We start from the raw sequence: 12,911 nt of genomic DNA on the forward strand, positions 1-12,911 counted from the left end.
ACGTCCCGTTATACGATACGGACTGAATTCCATCCCTCGGTCGGCCACTAACTATGCAAATAATCTGACTGTAATAATCCTAATGAACTGTAATAAAACAAAGCATTTCCTTATGGTTATTGCCCTATCAGTTAAAAAGGGGGAAATGTTTTCCCATAATAGATTTCCACTCACAAGCGACCAGTGGTGAGGCGATCACCACCCAACGAAAGTTTTCCTCTGCGACAGCATCGTCACCGAAATTCTCTAGTTTCTCATCATCAGATCAGTCAACATTTCTTGACTGGCTTTACATTTTTATCTCAGTCAACATCGTTAGTCACCTCTATTGTCCTAAACGAGATAGGGGATCGATCATTTCGTGGCGTCGATTGTATAATCGTAACGGAAATTTACGACTCCCGTTGGCGATTGCGTCTCCGCGAACGGTCGAACACATTTCTTATAGAACATAACAATTATTCGGAATATACTTGTAAATGTTAAATAATTGTTAGTTAAGATACTAGTAAAAAGTTTTTGTAGATGTAGATATGATATAGTGAAACTTAGATGTAGTTTTTTATAATTTATATTTACCACAGCTTATGCTGGATAAATATTAACATGAAATATTTAACATACATAACAAGCTCGCTCTAATATATTGTAACATAGATATACATATAGTATATACATATATTGTAGATATATGATGAAAGATTGCCAGTGTGCATTCTAGATTAATATTGATATATATTTCTAACATACGATAGTTACAAATATTTAAATAATTGATAAACACATATACAGTAATTACAAAAATGGGTTTTTTAAGAGCATAAATTCTTATGCTTTCGAAAGCATGATGTTATAATACATAAACTGTCAATTCGTATCTTTTTTTTTAAATAACGAAATGTGTATAAGGTGATGAACTTCATTTTGTGTTACATGCAATAATTTGCAAACATAATAAAAATAATTAATTAAGCTATCGAAAAACATAATAAATATTCATTTAATATTAAATATTGCTGCTATATGTAGTACTAACTGTACTACATGACACCTCAAAAGATATTTCTAGATAAATGTTTATGAAAACAAAAGTTGTTTTAAAAGTTGTCTTATATATTCAATAATATCTGATGAAAATCATAAAAACCCGTCAGTCTTTTTTTTTAGTATATACTTTATACAGTTTATAAACATAGATAATTTTGAAACAAAATCATGTGTGATATCTATACCACATTTCGTTACTTTTTCTTAAATTTAATTGCAGACATACACATCTTTTTATGAGGTTGAAAGCATTATTCAGTAAAACGGCTGAATTGATACCTCGTTATTTTTTAATATGTAATAAATCCATTCATTCCATTAAATTTATTGTAATATTTTATTTGAAAACTAAACAGTCTCTGTATGTAAACTTTGTTATGAATTTTACAAACCTATATCGGAAATAACATTTTTTATTTCTTTCCCTTAAACTGGTATAATAATTAACATATTAAATTATTCATAGAATTAATGTCTATTTATCTTAAAAAATTATTTTATAATATATAAATTTAATGTTATCAAAAAAAGTAACTAGACCTATTAATACTCAAATGTAAAAGATATCTACATCTATGTCAAATTAAATATAAATGCATAATATAAAAGTTTTAATAAAAAAGTTGAAGTTAAAATGCATTCATAGATATGTAAATGCAAGTCTAACAGTATAATAATCTATCAGTATCATCAGTTACTGTTACGTCCGGTGACTCTGCGTAGCCCAGAATTTATCCCTCGATCGAGGCGGCCGATGGAATTAGTCGGACCGCAAGGAATAATTCTAGGATTATTGCGATACGCAAAGAGTCACCGGACGTAACAATTACATTAAAGCTACATATATGAATATAGAGCAATTCCAAAATTGTTTAGAAACCGAAACTAAAATAGATCGTAAAATATAAAACAGTCTGCGATATATTTGGCACATAAAGCCGGACTCATATCACAATGTATACAATATGCATATTCTTGCGTAACTGATAGGAAGCCCACTGAATGTTAATGATAGATAAATATACAAATAATTATCCTAAAACTATTTTGAACACAGCCAATGACACATTAGTCACACACATTATCATAGATTATATAGGACATAAGTTATACATGAACAAGTAAATTCATTGATTTAAAATCCGGAAGTGTATATATTATATCATAATTATTTTTTCCCTTTTTGTCTAAAATATGCCCATCTTATCACTTAATCTTCATCTTACTGAAGTAATGCTGATGATGGTGATGGAGGTAGTGATGGTGATGGCGGTGGTCTTGTGAAAGTTTCTATTTCATTACAGTGGAATTGACATACTGTACTAGATGTACTTAAAGTAGATTCTGACCACATTCCTCTTCCTTTAATCTTTCTTCTAGCTCCACTATTATCTGTACTTGATTCAGGCACATCTCCAGACTTGTTCTTGCGAAAATATTTCCATAATAGATTTAATCTGCATGAGTTTGAAATGTTAAATTATATAAACATTTTATACTGATACTTGCGAAATTACAATTACGCGTTATTTACCTGGGATATTGAAACTGAGCAAACTGAGATGATGGACCTATTACTGCTAATACCGAACACAAAAAAAATGTAGCATATATCCAACTTATACTCATTACAAGGAACAAAAAAATTCCAATTTGTATATATGCTAATACACATGAAGGTAACATAAGAGCACCAGCTGCACCGCTTGTGAGAGAAGCCATTAAAGTTGGACCAGCCATCTGTGCAAGAGCTGTTTTCACTTTATCTTCTTTCTCTTTAGAAGTACATGCTCTGTAACTTACTACATAATGTAAACTAAAATCTACAGTCAAACCTAAAAATAATATATGTTCAGTTATATACATTATGAAGATTAAAATTACTATATTAAAAAATACCTATTGCTGTAGATACTGCAACACTTTCTAGAACATTTAATTTCCAACCAAGAAGAATCAAACCAGCAATTGTTACTACAATTGCTGCTCCAATTGTTACAATTGCATATAAACTGATAAGGGGATTAAATGTTACTAAAGCTAACACTATGAGAGCTAGAACCAATGAAACGCCCATTGCCCAAAGCGTTCCTTCATACAATGTTCTCTGTAATTCATAAAATTCTAATCTACTAACGAACCAACCACCGCGCATTCCTAATGGAGCTTTCTTTAACTGATTTTGCATCCATGTTTCAACCTGTAAAAATATAATTTTTATTAATGTTTTATTAGTAATTAAGCATTATGATTGCTTCCAAAAATATGAAATACTAAAAAATATATATATACATACTTATGAAATATAATTTTATTTTACCTGATGAAAAAACTGATCCATATTTGAAAATGAAAGACTATAATTATATATGCTGTCATACTCGACGACTAGAGCTTTAATTTTAGGCGTTGGCATTATTATAGAATTTGTTTCATTTGATACTTGTAATTGTTTAAGATTTGGTTCATTCAAAAATTTTAAACCAGCAGAAACACCATTACGAACCCACAAATACGATGGAGTACTATATAATTTTGCATTTGCTTCAACCGCACATCGTTGTAAAGTGCTAGCATTATATGGAAATTCACTTTTTTTACAACAAGGTGTATAATTAATATGTGAATCAATGGGATCTTCACAACGTCTTTGCATCCAATGATGTAATGATTCAATAAAACAGTTGGGTAATAAAGGTCCTAATGTATCACGATAGAAAGGTTGAGCTCGTAAATCGCGACAAAATTTTTCAAGCCATACTTGTGATTCTGGATGAGATACATCAAAAGATTCATCCCATTCTGGTGTACCAATTAAACTAGGATCTAAATAATTGCCATTATCAACTGGTTTAATACCCCATACAAATCTTAATGGTAACACATCTTCATTATCAATCTGCAATTATTAATTATTCAAAATTTTTGTGAGAGATACATTAAAAGAAACTTTATAATTTTCTGTACATACCATTCCATGTTTCTCAAACCAAAATTTTCGCGAATATACTAAATCATATTTTTCAAATGGATGAGAACTATCAAATAATTGGAAATCAGCAGTATCTGGCAATTGTAATCCAGGGTATTTAAAAACAATGAAGCAACATACTATTGCTATAATACCTAAACTTAACAACCAGCACCATCGAAAATTTATAACTACCCTTGTAAGGATAGTATTAAAACCTATTGTCACTTTATCTCCAAATAATCGTAAAGGTCGAATAATTTTTCGTGTTATAAAATTTGCAGGAGATAAAACGCCTAGTTTGAATCGTTCTGACACAACGACACATGCCGGCAGCCAAGTAATCATCAAGAAAAAGTTTGCAATAACAGTCATTCCTGAAAATAAACTGTATTTATGGGATTAGTAAGTTTCATATTTCTTTATTATTTTTATATTATTTTTCCTTAATATTTTAATATTAGTTAAATAATTATTTCACATACCTAAAGCAATTTATAGCGGTAACGTTACTAACAACTGATGCAAAAAATGCTACTGCAGTAGTTAGAGATGTAACAAACATAGATGGAACAGCATGTTTCATTGTTTCTTGCACCAGTTTGACCAATCCATTATTTGATATTTTTTTTTCCTTTTTTTTCTCCCAAATTTTACAATATATAAATGCATCATCTGCTCCTATTCCTTTAAAAAAATAAAATTGTATGTTAAATAACTTTTATTATTAAAAATCGTAAATTTAACATTTAATTTTCATATATTCTTTAGTTTCTCACCTACAACAACGACGATTGCCAAGAGATTCATAAATGGGAAAAACTTGATATGTAAAATTAAAGTGTAAAATGCATATGAAATGCCAAGACTAAAAATTACAGCAATAATGGTTGTGACAGTTAATAGAAAAGAACCAGTATATGCCCATATGCAAACTGTTACAAAGGCGAAACCAACAAGCAGTAAGATAGAATCTGACACTAACAATTGGTTAAACAATGTACTTTTTAAACCCAATTGCATCCCCTTCACGCAAAATTTTCCATAGGATAGATCATTATCACCAAGTTCTTTATAAAAGTCTAAAGTTGCTGAGCTTGTAGCAATCGGTAAAAATAACATTGCATACTTCAATGTTGAGTTTTGTTTATTTTGAGGATCTTGTCTCTATAACAAAATATGAAATATTTTATTCAGAATTGTTCTATTCTTCATAATAATTTCTGTTATATAAAAGTTTTCTCTTACATGATCTGAAATAAAATCAATATCTAATAAGTAATGCAACAAGTGATAGGCTGCATTGTGCGCATAGCATTCACTTGGAACATGTTTTTGACAATTTAAGTCTTCTTCACAATTTGATGTTAAATGACCATTTTTATAATAATAAACACATTGTTTCAAAAGAGTTTCTACACGGCTAAGATCATTTTCTGTTACACCCAGGCAAGAACTTCGATTAGACAGAAGTGCAACATAATTTGCTGGTGACCAACTTCTGCAACACTTTTGTTCTATATTATTATGTCCTATTTGTGTTTGACATAAAGAAGGAAAGTGTGGGTTTGATCTAAGTTCTGCATCAATATAGCATTGTGCTAGTACACCTTCCATTGACCATAAGTTTGAATCTTTAGACTTTCTACCAATAACCACACGTGCATAACCAGGTAATGGTAAATTACAAAAAAATTTCTCATTTTCAACATAGTCTTGACTCGCATTTTTATTTTTTAGCTCTATTAGTTCTTCCCATTTATCTTTAATTTCAGCTTTATTTATTTTTTCTTCTCTATTAGTTACTTGTTTTTGATACTTTTTCTTTCCTTTTCTCTTATTTTTAGGTTTTGTTCTTACATTTAAGTTCTGAAATATTGTAATATTAGTTTGTAAATCCAATGGCTTATATTTTACATGCAATATCCTAAGCAACTTATACACAGTTAAAATAATATATTACATATAAAGCTTGACAGACATACCTGTTGCATATAATAATAATGTTCCAAAGGATTATCAATCAATTGACCGCTTGGCTTATTTGATTCTAATAAGTTTTGCCAAGCAATAAGTCTTTGTGCTAACATTGTGCCTCTTGCCTCAAAACCCTTAATAGCACAAACAAGATATAAGTTAATAAAAACATTGTACATATATTATATTTCTACCTTAATTTTATATACTTACTAACTGAGGATCAGAGAAGTCAGGAAACTTTTTAATAGCTAAGGGAACAATCAAACATGTTGAAGAAAAAATAAGTATTGCCATTAGAATGGTATAAGGATGATGAGCTATTACTCGAGAAATCCACCATATTTCCATTTTGACAATTATATCTTTTTTAACTTAAGTCATATTTTCTTATAAATTATTGTAATATATAAATTACTAAGGCAGGATTGTCTTAATCTTTGTCCAAATCATACGATGTTGTAGTTTTAATTTTTAAACAATTTTCAGATTATAAAAATTATATTTTGTAGTATAGTACTAGCGAAAATCAGTTTTTGACGCGTATAATTTAATAACAAACCACTGAATAGAACATGTACTATAAATAATTTGAAGTTTCATACATTTTTATGTTTTCTTTTATTGTAATCGTCATTAAATTTATAATATTTTCGCATAATTATTTTGTCTATTTTTCGAAGACTTATAGCTAACTAATAGATATAAATATTACAAGAGCGGAATTATAGCCACTATTTATGTAAGGACTTCGAAATATAAACGTAATTTTATATAAAACATTGAAGCATGGTTGTTCAATTTAAAAAGCAACATGGACTTCCCACTTCAAGGGATGGCACGTGTTCACATTGCAGTAACAAATGGGATGATCCGTAGAGACAACGACCGTGATCCGTAGGCTATGGTGGATAGATATACATACATATGTATATGTACATATACAATATACACTAGTATAGTGATATATGTATATGTACATAATTCTCTAGAGTATAAAATAAAAACATTTATTCTGTTAATATATTATTAAAATATTCTTTGCTTTTTTTTAAATTTAAATTTAATTTTATTCTAAAAAATTACAGGAACAATAAATAAATTTTGTTATTTCTGTCAGCTTCTATATATTGTATATATTTGTTTAAATAAAATGACTTTAGATAAGGATAGTTATGAAAAGTTTTAAAAATTATTCCATACATTTATTGAAATTTATGTTTTATGATTTTGTTTAGAAGATTAGTTGATTTTTGGAAGATCATTTATAACTGATTACATTGTTAGTTTCAAACTGCGATGATGTAGTGTCTTTTTGCATTTAATAGTGTCTTTAGTCCATATTCTTTTATATTGGTATTTCTCTAAGTGACACGTGATGAAAGCTTATTCGTGTTTTGTAGAGTATTTAAGTATATATATGATAGTTAACATATATACATCAGTATGTATGTATAAAATTATAAGTAATATACACGTGTCTTCTTCAACGTTAAAAAATAGATAAATATTATTAAATATGTTGATTAAATACGATGTAAGTATAAATTTTTACAATTGTAAGTATAAAATTTTACAATAAATGTTTACAATTCCATTCCTTTATGTCATTTTTAATAATTCAACTTATTAATGCATATTTTCATTATAGATGAAAATTCTAATAGTAATATTTTCCCTCTTTTTCACAAATGGTTTTGTCAAAACTGCGGAAATTGACAATAAGCTTTTAAAATGTTTAGGTATGTAAAATAAGCGTTAATAGTAAGTTATAGCTATTTACCTTGAATATAAAAAATGATTATAATAAATTAATATTTGTAATGTGTAGTTTGTAGATCAACAGTAAAAGAAATTGAAGAAGAATTAGCAAAAATTGATCCTTCAAGAGAAATTGAGATAGGAAATTATAGATTAGATGCACAAGGAAATGCTATTCATAAGAAGGTAATAATAAATTTTTATATTTCTTGGATTATAATCAAAACATATTTTTACATAAATACCTTTATTTAAAGATTCCACTTGTACAATCTGAGGTACATATATCTGACATCCTAGATAATATTTGTGAAAAAATGTCAGACTATGTAAGAGCAACATATAAATCAAATGGTCAATTAACAATCTTAAATTTAATGAGTCCATCTGGTAGTATGAATCCTGAAATGAGCAAAGTTGATATTATTCAGGATGGCGATTTAAATAAAAGTTTAAAATATTATGTAAGTTTTCTCTTTTTATTTATACTTCATAATATATTTCATCAGTTATTATTTTGATGTGCTTTATTTCAGTGTGAGGGAATAGTGGAAGAATTTGAAGACTCTATGATTTCACTATTTATTCGCAAAGAAAATGATATTAAAGAACAATTATGTACAAATGTTTCAAAGCTATGTAATTCTACAGATCTTAATGAGGATGATGAAGATAATGAGGAAAATGATATAAATGAAGAACATTATGAATTATAGTAATGTATAGGAAAAAATGAGATACATTTGTATCTATATATATTTTTGATATTCAAAAAATAAAGAATTAAATATACTATTTATGTGACATGTCTAAAACAGGAATAAACTACAAAAATATAAATGTTAAAATATAAATTCACTTTCCTAAGAAAGAAATGCGCTTATATGCTAGGTATAAGTAACAAATGCAAATACGTACTTTAATAACAAAAGACAATATCTATTGAAAGAATTTGTTAAAACCGTTATTTTATTTCATTGATTTCCCGATAGAGAGCGCTCTGATCGACGAATCATACGTAGGGGTTCTAAGAAATCGTTCTGTGAGTTACGGTCATTTATACCCAGGCTTCTGTGCGCGATTGTTTCGTCTTCGTTCGTCGCCATCATTACGAAGACGAAAGAGGTTGGTTTCATTCATTTTCGTGTGGCAGTGTCATTATACGAAATCCAGCACAAATGAAGATGGTTGATAAAATAGACATGAGTCTCGACGATATTATCAAGCAAAATAAAGGAACAAGACCACGCGGCGGCAGTAGCAGACGTGGAAGAGGTGCCGGTAATTCACCTCGTAGAGGAGCACGAAGAACGCAAAGAGTTGGTGGTGGCGTCATGCGAGGACGCAATCGTGGTGGCATTACAAGAAATTCTCTTCCATACACAAGGGTAAGAAATCAAATTATTTATTCTTCTTTCTATTATTATCGTCATTATTTATGTTATATTAATTTCGTCACGTGTACCGTATATGAGAACCTATCGTATTACTTCCGCCTTAAGTGCTTATGTATGAAACAGTTTAATCTTGAGATAGATTAACGATCATATTTTAAGGTAAAATAATTGTGTAAGATAGAAACGTAATTCCTATGATTCTTATACTGTTCAGATGAGAAATACTTTACGTATTTCGAGAGAGTATTCAACTTAAAATTTTTCGGAAATGATAAAAGTCCGCGCTTTTATGGTGGGATGTTCGTTAATTTTAAGGACGACCATGTGTATTTTTTATATATTCAAATGCTAATATAATAACATGGAATAGCTTATTATATAAAATAATGTGAGATGTTTAGTAAAAATATATATGAAATGTTTTTAGTTTTAGATGTAATTGTTATAGATATAATTTTTTTAGTTTATAAAAATACACATGTGACTAATACTATGTTCTTAAGTATTGTAAGATACCACAAATTTTGTACAATAATAAATAATTTTCATTCATAGGGTGATGTAAACAGTGCTTGGAAACACGACATGTTTGATGGAGTAAAAAAGGTTGGCCGAAGTTCAATAGGTAGTGCAGGGACAACCAAGCTCCTTGTATCAAATCTAGACTTTGGAGTATCCGATTCAGACATTCAGGTACTTTTTTTTATTTCACACTAGAACTACTGACATTTGAGATGTAGTTATCTCTATCAAAACCAGGCAAAATAACTGGTCTTTAAAAAATACGTAATAGTAGAATATTTTTATATTTATTAATTTATTATTACCTTACAAAAGGAACTTCATGTTCTGAGATAAAAACTATATAATAACAACTATAATAATAACAATAAGTACAGTAATGAAGAATATTTAGTACCAAAATCTTTGGTAACAAGAATATTAAAATAAATTTCCAATGATAAATATAAGAAGTATAATATAATAATAAGCATAATAGAATAAATAAAATACAAATATAACTTAAATTATTAGGTACAAAAGTTATCATTCGTCATATTTCTTACAAATGTAAAAAGTTCTTCCGCGTGTACTTCCTGCGTACATATTTTTTTACAAAGATTGCAAATGGTGGCGGTCTTATTATTATTACAGTACCCTATCTGATGCCATTTGCGTGAATAAGGTGAGTAAGGTTGACATACTTTGGATCTCGGATGCTCTTTGTTCTATCCATGATTTTTCATTGTCAGTGGCAAGTTCATCTGCTAATTGAAAAATAAAATCCTTTCTGGATATCTGCTCACCTGTGGTTTCCTTATATAAAATCCTGGCATTTATGCCAGCTAAATCTAAAATATTAAAAAATACTTGAAGTGGCTATCTTCTTGATCCCTACTTCACACTATATTTTTTTGCCATTTAGCCTGCTATATCTACCCCAAATTTTGTTTTATAAAATTCAACTATTTCAAGTAGGCCCTTTTCGTTTTTTCCAATTTTGATAGTTTTATGTTTTGAGTTCAGGATAGAAACTTTCTTTTTCAGCTTACTTTTATAAATTCCAGTAGTATTCCAACCAGTATGGTTCTTTTGGTTAATAATTTATATGCCAGTGACAAACTTGTAAAAAATTGTCCTTCCCTTCATACTATATGGTTTAATAAGTTTGAGTACCACAAATTCACCCAGAGGTTGCGATGGTGCTCGTTTTTCGTTCTTTCCTAAATAAGGAAATCCATTTACAACATACTTTGTTTGAACATCGGATGCCAGCCAAAATTTAATTCCGAATTTGTCTGGTTTATTCGGTAAATATTGCATAAACCTGCATCTGGCTTTGGTTGGGATAAATTGCTCATCTATTGTAATGTTTGCACCAGGTTTATAGCAATTCTGGCTGTTTTCAATAAAGTTATCCCAAATGGTTGATATTAGTGCAAATTTGGCACCCATAAATTTATCTAGATATCTAATACCCTATCTAAATAAATGAATCCAGCTTCAGTAAACAGATTGACTGTCATATTGACTAGTACTGATATAAGTAGTCATGATACAAAATTACTTTTATTTTAAATGAATAAAACAAAATTAAAGTTTATTATATTATTCCTTTAGCTATCCCTGCAAAAGTCATTACATCATTGCGGAAAAGAAATATAACATGAAGTAGAAATTTTAAATAAAGTTGTCAAACCAGTCATTTTGACTGGTGTGGTAGTTCTAGTGCTCCAATATTACTTCAAATTCAAAAAATAGATAAATTTTCAGTCTCAAATTCATAAAAATCACTTAGCTTTTTCATTTTTAAAAAAGTTACTATAAAATTGCAATAATCTATGTATTTGTTTGTTCTAGGAATTATTTAGTGAATTTGGCCCCTTAAAGTCAGCAGCAGTACATTACGATAGATCAGGTCGATCATTAGGGTCTGCAGATGTTATATTTGAAAGAAGAGCAGATGCTATTAAAGCAATGAAACAATATAATGGCGTACCCTTAGATGGTGTGTAGTTAAATTTGTGTCTGTACTATAAGTTTTGCTTTGAATGTCTCTTTTTAATTATAAAATTCCGCCTATATTTAGGGTTTCAGTATCACTTATTAATCTGGTCTCCAGTTTATACCTAGCAACATACAGTTTGAGCATTTTCTCTTTTATCCTTCCATAAATACTCCAACATGGGATGACATTAAAGAAAAACAAATTTCAAAGAAGTTATTGTGAATTATGATTTGCACAACTATTCACATCTATTTTTGCAATATGTGGTATACATCGGCAGGTCGTGAAATGAACATACAAGTTGCTACCTCTGAAATACCAGTCACATCAATCCGAGGAGGACCGAGACTTAGCGGCAGTAATTTTACACAGAGACCTCAGTCCCGCTTTAGGGGTAGCCGTGGAGCAGGATCCGTTAGAGGTATGTAATTGGTATATATTAAAAAAGAAATGAGTGAGTTATCAAAAAATACATTAATATTTACTTTTTTAAAGGTCGTGGAACTGGTCGACGTGGTGGCAGAGGCGGCAGTCGGCAAGTAACGAAAACTCCTACCGCTGAAGAATTAGATGCAGAACTGGAAGCTTATGTGAAAGAAGTAAAGTAACAACGTCACAAATCTTCACACTTAAGATTTTGTTCTGATCTGACTTAACACAATACAATGTGTTTCTCTAATTTTCACGAGAATATATAAAAATAAGTATAAATATATCATTAGCAAAATGTTGTAAGAAATTCTTTTTAAGTGGGTATTTTTTATTTTTGACAGTTTCTTTGAAAATTGGCATACAATTTTTACAGACACTTAAGAAAAATGATTTGTAGGAGTTCATAGATTTTTTTATGGTATCGTAACAAAAACAAAAAGAATAATAATAAAAAGTTATAATGTAAAGACTGTATGGATTTGTATGTACTATCGTGCGTGTGTGGTTATCAGATGAAAAATACAGTAAAATTCATCTTTACAAGTTGTTGTTTATCTAAGTACAGAAGTGCTTCTAGCCCACAATCTAATTAGTTCATATAAATAATTAACTATTAAAATATTCAAAACCTATCTTTGAACATAGTTTATATACTGATATACGTGTATCACTATGTTTAGTAGCATCAGATCTTTGTACATTATGTTTAATGAATTGTTTTTTACCATGAATAATAAAACGTACCACTATATGTAGCTAATAGCTTCTAGTGGAATAAGGCTGTGACATACTGTTGTTATCGTCTAGTCATCTACTA

At 29.2% G+C, this 12,911-nt stretch overlaps 4 protein-coding genes across 4 annotated transcripts; 2 read left to right on the plus strand and 2 right to left on the minus strand.

Annotated features, from left to right (window-relative positions):
* Window positions 1-460: 460 nt before the first annotated feature.
* Window positions 461-6,906, minus strand: LOC122577707 (protein dispatched). The gene is made up of 10 exons (XM_043749200.1): window positions 6,209-6,906; window positions 6,004-6,129; window positions 5,267-5,887; window positions 4,798-5,185; window positions 4,504-4,705; window positions 4,019-4,406; window positions 3,368-3,946; window positions 2,947-3,247; window positions 2,582-2,882; window positions 461-2,504 (listed from the first exon to the last, which is right to left on the minus strand). The coding sequence occupies exons 1-10, from the start codon at window positions 6,344-6,346 to the stop codon at window positions 2,270-2,272; spliced, it is 3,279 nt and encodes a 1,092-aa protein (XP_043605135.1). The 5' UTR covers window positions 6,347-6,906; the 3' UTR covers window positions 461-2,269.
* A 552-nt stretch (window positions 6,907-7,458) lies between these two features.
* Window positions 7,459-8,596, plus strand: LOC122577279 (protein seele). The gene is made up of 5 exons (XM_043748505.1): window positions 7,459-7,532; window positions 7,647-7,737; window positions 7,827-7,942; window positions 8,014-8,220; window positions 8,293-8,596. The coding sequence occupies exons 1-5, from the start codon at window positions 7,515-7,517 to the stop codon at window positions 8,470-8,472; spliced, it is 612 nt and encodes a 203-aa protein (XP_043604440.1). The 5' UTR covers window positions 7,459-7,514; the 3' UTR covers window positions 8,473-8,596.
* Window positions 8,597-8,803: 207 nt separating this feature from the next.
* On the plus strand, window positions 8,804-12,637 carry LOC122577242 (THO complex subunit 4). The gene is made up of 5 exons (XM_043748409.1): window positions 8,804-9,144; window positions 9,709-9,846; window positions 11,515-11,662; window positions 11,943-12,083; window positions 12,158-12,637. Exons 1-5 carry the CDS (start codon window positions 8,935-8,937, stop codon window positions 12,268-12,270), a joined length of 750 nt encoding a protein of 249 aa, XP_043604344.1. The 5' UTR covers window positions 8,804-8,934; the 3' UTR covers window positions 12,271-12,637.
* On the minus strand, window positions 9,861-11,269 carry LOC122577301 (piggyBac transposable element-derived protein 4-like). Its single transcript, XM_043748559.1, has one exon. It carries the CDS (start codon window positions 11,107-11,109, stop codon window positions 10,759-10,761), a length of 351 nt encoding a protein of 116 aa, XP_043604494.1. The 5' UTR covers window positions 11,110-11,269; the 3' UTR covers window positions 9,861-10,758.
* Window positions 12,638-12,911: the final 274 nt, after the last annotated feature.

This window comes from Bombus pyrosoma, linkage group LG2 (assembly GCF_014825855.1).
Source record: "Bombus pyrosoma isolate SC7728 linkage group LG2, ASM1482585v1, whole genome shotgun sequence".
In the NCBI taxonomy this organism is placed as follows: Eukaryota; Metazoa; Arthropoda; class Insecta; order Hymenoptera; family Apidae; genus Bombus; species Bombus pyrosoma.

Coding starts and splice junctions, on each gene's coding strand:
- LOC122577242 (XM_043748409.1), top strand. CDS start 8,935: ATGAAGATGGTTGATAAAATAGACATGAGTCTCGACGATATTATCAAG. Junction 9,145..9,708: donor ATTCTCTTCCATACACAAGG/GTAAGAAATCAA, acceptor TTTCATTCATAG/GGTGATGTAAACAGTGCTTG. Junction 12,084..12,157: donor TGGAGCAGGATCCGTTAGAG/GTATGTAATTGG, acceptor ACTTTTTTAAAG/GTCGTGGAACTGGTCGACGT.
- LOC122577707 (XM_043749200.1), bottom strand. CDS start 6,346: ATGGAAATATGGTGGATTTCTCGAGTAATAGCTCATCATCCTTATACC. Junction 2,883..2,946: donor TGCAGTATCTACAGCAATAG/GTATTTTTTAAT, acceptor TATTATTTTTAG/GTTTGACTGTAGATTTTAGT. Junction 2,505..2,581: donor GCTCAGTTTCAATATCCCAG/GTAAATAACGCG, acceptor AAACTCATGCAG/ATTAAATCTATTATGGAAAT.
- LOC122577301 (XM_043748559.1), bottom strand. CDS start 11,109: ATGGGTGCCAAATTTGCACTAATATCAACCATTTGGGATAACTTTATT.
- LOC122577279 (XM_043748505.1), top strand. Junction 7,943..8,013: donor GAAATGCTATTCATAAGAAG/GTAATAATAAAT, acceptor CTTTATTTAAAG/ATTCCACTTGTACAATCTGA. Junction 8,221..8,292: donor ATAAAAGTTTAAAATATTAT/GTAAGTTTTCTC, acceptor GCTTTATTTCAG/TGTGAGGGAATAGTGGAAGA.